General features: G+C 39.9%; 1 protein-coding gene across 1 annotated transcript; it reads right to left on the reverse strand.

Annotated features, from left to right (window-relative positions):
• Positions 1–1,021: 1,021 nt before the first annotated feature.
• On the reverse strand, positions 1,022–5,339 carry LOC140138084 (uncharacterized). Its single transcript, XM_072159962.1, is given in 4 exon segments — positions 1,022–3,921; positions 3,958–4,692; positions 4,731–4,856; positions 4,859–5,339. Coding segments are annotated over 4 exon segments (4,242 nt in total).
• Positions 5,340–5,845: the final 506 nt, after the last annotated feature.

The raw sequence follows: 5,845 nt of genomic DNA on the forward strand, positions 1-5,845 counted from the left end.
ATCGAGTGATTGAGATCATGAGATCATCTCAAATCCATATTAACAATGGGCAATGTTAATTTTCATTACCATATTTCTATTTTAGCAGAAGATTTTTATAATGCCAAAACATATTTAAAATATCACAATTATCGAAATACAACTGTATTCATCTTATGATTAGCATGGATGAGCACAATGTTTGCTTGAATACCTAATCATACATTACTATCAATTTCTAAACAAATTGGAGGAATTAATTTACTAATTTCTGTCTTGCTTTAACTTGCATAAAACCTTTACATAGACAGATGTTAAACCTTTACTACACTTTAATCCTCCACATAATAAATTTAGGTATTTTACACTATTGTTTCCTTTACAAATCATAACAAAATAAAATTAAACGTACACGAAATATTTCAATTTGACATCCAAAACAACTACCCAGTAGTTAGGAGGAAAGCTCTGCTTTCATGACACAAACGTCAGCTTATAAAGATGATAACAACTCCAGCACCACTATCCTGGCAAAGTATTTGGCTACAACAAGTTACACTGGCGAGGCAGCGCAGCAGTTGAGAAAGTTCTGTTTTAACTTTCATAAAGAAATGCAAACATGCAGCCCTGTCTATACTATTCCTGCACATGGATTTAGCGCATTAACATGGAGTACAACAATTTAGGTGTCAACCCTCCTCTGTCTTGTATTTGAATGCCCAGACCAGATATTTCCCACTCCTGAACAAGGGACCAACTCATTTGCATAACAATCTGAACCCTATGTGTAGAAGCTAAGAAAATCTGCCTATCAATAAGAAGAATCATGATGCATGACTACTTGTCATAAACAACCAGCTCACTTTAAGGTGAGAAAAACATAAATCCTATTGGCCTAAAGTTATCCAAGAGGGAAAATCCATATACCATCATGACATTTCACTCCCCCCTTAAGATAAATGTTACCTTAACATTTACCACCTTAAATTTTCACACTTGGAATAAGATCAAAACTACACACCGATCCATGAGTGAAAACTTACTAACCTGTCGACCTGCTCATGTAATCAGCACCAACGTTATCCTTGCCCTTGATCGCTATCATTGTGAAGTGATAAGGTTGCAACGCTAACGCCCATCGCATTATGCGCCCATTTGCTACCTTGGATCGTTGCATGCATAACAATGGCCGATGGTCAGTTGCCAGTTGAAATTTCCGTCCGTACAGAAATGGTTCGAACTTCTGAATAGCCCAAACTATGGCATAACTCTCTTTCTCCATCACAGAATAGTTCTTCTGTGCAGTCAGTAGTTTCTTGCTGGCATACGAAATGGGGAACTTTTCTCCATCAAACTCTTGTAGTAGAACGGCCCCGACACCATCATCAGACGCATCTGTTCGGAGAATGAACGGTCTGTTGATGTCTGGAAGATGAAGAATGGGAGATTCCGACAACTTTGCCTTCAAAGTTCGGAACGCTAATTCCTGGCTGTCACCCCATTCTATCTTGGTTGGTCTTCCTTTCTTAGTCTCATCTGTTAGTGGAACCGCTACAGCAGCAAAGTTTGGTATAAAAGCTCTGTAGTAATTGGCCAAACCAAGGAATGAACGAAGTTGAGTTTTCGTTTGTGGTCTTGGCGCATTCTGAATTGCTTCCAACTTGTTTGAGTTTGGTTGCAGCATACCCTGACCTACGACATGGCCAAGAAATTCTACCTTCTCAAAACCTATGTAGCACTTAGTTGGTCTTGCAGTCAACTTGGCCTTTCTTAATCTCAGCAGCAATTCTCTCAACGTCTCTATGTGTTCTTCCCATGATGCAGTGTGTACTAAGATGTCGTCGATATAGTTGTCAACACTTTTCAAACCTCTCAACAGTTTCCTCATGATCCTGTTAAACGTAGCTCCACTGTTTACTAGTCCAAATGCCATACGTGTAAACTGGTAGAGTCCATCATGAGTTATGAATGCTGTAAGTGGTTTGGCATGTTCTGTTAATGGCACCTGCCAATAACCTTTGCTAAGGTCGATCTTAGTGAAGAAGTGATCATTTGCTAACTTTGCGAATATTTCACTTTGATCAGGAGTTGGTTCCGCATCGAAGACGGTGACACGATTAATCTTGCGCATGTCACAGCACACGCGATTACTTCCATCTGTCTTCTTTACTATTACCAATGGAGCAGCGTAGGGACTTTCAGATGGTTCAACAACACCCATGTCTATCATGGCTTTCACTTCATCCTTCACAGTTTCACGAAGCGCATGTGGTATGGGGTAAGGTCTGCTACGAATAGGTGTGTTATCTGTGAGCTTGATATCATGATGACCTAAGTTGGTGTCACCTGGAACATCAGTCAACACGTCCTTGTAGTTATTCAGCAGTCTCTTTACCTCATGTTGCTGTTCATCTGACAAGTTGCTACATACCTTGACGTCAGATGCGAACTCCTTCTGTTTGAGTGCGGGAATTTGTAGCAGATTCTCATTTGATTTCAGCTCAACGCTGTCCTCAATCTCAATGACGGATGTACAAGCCACATCAAGAAGTCCTGCAGTCACAACCATTTGTGGCTGATCTTCTTGTCTCCTGTAATACTTCTTCAGAAGATTTGCATGGAAAGTTTTCACATGGTGACCAAAATCTATTTTGTAATCCATAGATCCTACCTTGTCAACAATGGGAAACGGCCCTTTCCAATGCATGAGGAGCTTGTTGCGATCAGTTGGAAGAAGTAAGAGGACTTCATCACCTACTTTGAATTTCCTACACTTGGCTTTCCTATTGTAGTAACTCTTGTACTTACTCTGTGATTTCTGCAATTCTTGTCGTGCCAAATCACAAGTCTTCTCTAGTCTATCTTGTAAATCTAACACATACTGATACGTACTCTTAGTTTCAGGTTCCTCAATCTCACCAGTCCACAGTTCCTTCAACACAGTAAGGGGACCTCTCACCACTCTACCATAAAGCAATTCGAAAGGTGAAAATCCAATACTGGATTGAGGAGTCTCTCTGTATGCGAACAACAATGCATTTAAATACCTGTCCCAGTCAATTGGACGTTCTTCACACATCTTACGTAACATAAGTTTCAAAGTTCCGTTGAACCTTTCTACAAGTCCATTACAGATCGGATGATAGGGAGAACTGGTTAAATGCTTGATTGAAAGAAGTTGACGTACCTCCTTCATCACATCACTAATGAACTGAGATCCATTGTCTGTCAAAATTTCACGGGGAATACCTACTCTTGAGTAAATGTCTAACAATGCTTCAGCTACAGTTTTTGTGTCTATGTGGGCTAATGCAACAGCTTCCGGATAGCGTGTCGCATAATCCACAATTGTAAGTATGTACCTGTTCTTACGATCAGTGCATGGGTAAATAGGTCCTACCAAATCAATTGCAATGCGTTGAAATGGCGTGTCGATCAATGGCATGCTTCCAAGCGGTACTTTTGTAACGCGTCCTTTCGGTAACGTTCTTTGGCAGCTATCGCATGATTGACAAAATCTAGATATATCTGAAGTCAAACCTGTCCAAAAGAAATTGCTAAGTACCTTGTCCGTTGTCTTTTGGATACCTTGATGACCTCCAAGGATGGATTCGTGTGCCAATTTAATTACCTGGTCACGATACTGTCTTGGCACAACAACCTGTTGGAGTTTCTCACCAAATTGGAAAGTTGGGGATTGGAATTCTCGGTAGAGTATTCCTTTCTGTAAAACGAACTTAGACTTACCACCATTACGAGTTACCTTTTCTTCTCCTGAATAAGCCATCTCACGAAGTTTATCTAGGGTAGTATCACCTTCCTGTGCCTGGATAAGCTTCTCAACAGTAACAATCTCACTCATGGCTTTTGGTACCTTAAGTTCTCGTAGAGGCTTTTCCTTAGCTACCTTTTGAGCTCTAGTCTCAACCGCATTAACTAAGTCTGGTTTGTCTAATTCTAACTCACCATGTTGTTCACAATGAACATCTGGTTTCTTCCAAGAAGTATCTGGTTGTGATGGATCACGAACACCTGGAATGTTACCCAATATGAGGTCATAGACAGGATTGTTCATACATAAGGCAGTGATTTCACCAACATAATATGGCGTATTCACATCAATAATGGCAACTGGCACTCTTCTAATAGTCCCATCTATGAGTACACATGTTTTATACTCACCAGTCAATTGGCTATTTGACACTAGGCTTCTACGAACTACTACAGTACTACAACCACTATCACGTAAGACAGTGACTAAGTTATCATCTACCATACCTTGCGTAATTGGCATCTTCTTTACACCGTGTGCACTACACGCAGCACTCATCACAGGTAACCTGTGTCCACAGGACAAAGTGACATAACCATCATCTGCTTCGGAGTCTGTACAATGTGGATCCCTAGTTACCACCATACAAGCACCTAAATCTGTAATACCTTGACACTTGTCACAATCACAATTTGTACAACTTTGATTACCTGCAGAATTTTGGTTTTTCTGTTTACCTGTGTTAGTTTTTGATTTAGCACCCGTCACTAATCCTGCTGCCTTGAGCACTCTGGATCTATCAGGACAGTCTTTCGCCATGTGACCAGTCTTATTACATATGTAGCACCGAGGTCGAAATGTACGATTGTCATTTGGCTTACGATTGTCATTTGGCTTACTTGTATTACTATTACTACTATGATTGGGCTGAGTGTGGATTTCTTACCCGAAGACGATTGTCCTCTCTGACTAGTCTTACTATTGGCTGCTAAGCCCCATCCACCTCTAGCATCAAGAAATTGTGTAGCAATATCAGTCATATCTTTACAAGTCTTAGGATGGCGTTCTTTAATAAAAAGAGCCAAGTCTTTAGAACAAGCACTTAAAATTGTTCCTTGAGATACAAATCTACAACACCGTCAAATGTTTTTGGAGTTTCAGATAATTCTATCCACCTATCTAAATAATCACGAGTACGAGCTAAGAACTGAATAGCACTTTCATTAGACTCTGGTTTAGCTGACCTAAACTTGTCCATAAAACCTTCTTCAGTGAGTTGATAAGCCTTAAGCAATTCTGGTTTTAAAACATCATACTTGTTAGCTTCAGAAGGAGCTAGCCTATTGTAAGTGGAAACACCTTTCCCTTGCAAAAGCGCACTCAGGTTAACAGCCCACTCTTCTTTTTTCCAATGTCGCGCATCAGCGTAGCGTTCAAAGCGTTGAAGATAAGCGTCCATATCATCTTTATCTTCACAGAATTGAGGTAATTTAGGAGTATTAGCTTTTGGACGGAGTATATCTAAAAGCGAAGGACTAGGAGCCTGCTCAGCTGTCCCTTTCTTCAATTTTTCTAACTCAATTTGCATGCTCAAAACCTCTTTCTCATGATGTTCTTTTTCTTTTGAAAATCTCTTTGCATAGCCCTCAAATCTCTTTCACTTGCTCTTTCCTCTTGAATAAATTTGTGTAAGTCAGCCCCATCGAGACCTAATTGTTTGCCCACCTCTGTTATCTTTTCTAACTCCATGCTGAGGAATAATATCACACCTAAAATTTGAAATGGCAACGCCTAGCATATGCGACAAATAATAGCACAGTGTAACATGTAACGGAGCAGAATACGAAGCGAGAACAATAGCAATTTGCTGACAAATTAATTCAAAATATCCAAAGATGCAGATCATTCACTGAACCTACCTACTAGTATTTGTAACAATATACATCATCTATTTCACAAAGAAATGTATGACCCTCATGACAGTGACTCAAAGACATATTCGTTATATTCCTTCTCTAAGAAATATTCATTCCTTTTCGGAACGATCCTGGACGAGCCCTCATAAAATGTCAAGAACAAGAGATTGATCTTGAT

Source organism: Amphiura filiformis, chromosome 2 (assembly GCF_039555335.1).
Source record: "Amphiura filiformis chromosome 2, Afil_fr2py, whole genome shotgun sequence".
NCBI lineage: Eukaryota > Metazoa > Echinodermata > Ophiuroidea > Amphilepidida > Amphiuridae > Amphiura > Amphiura filiformis.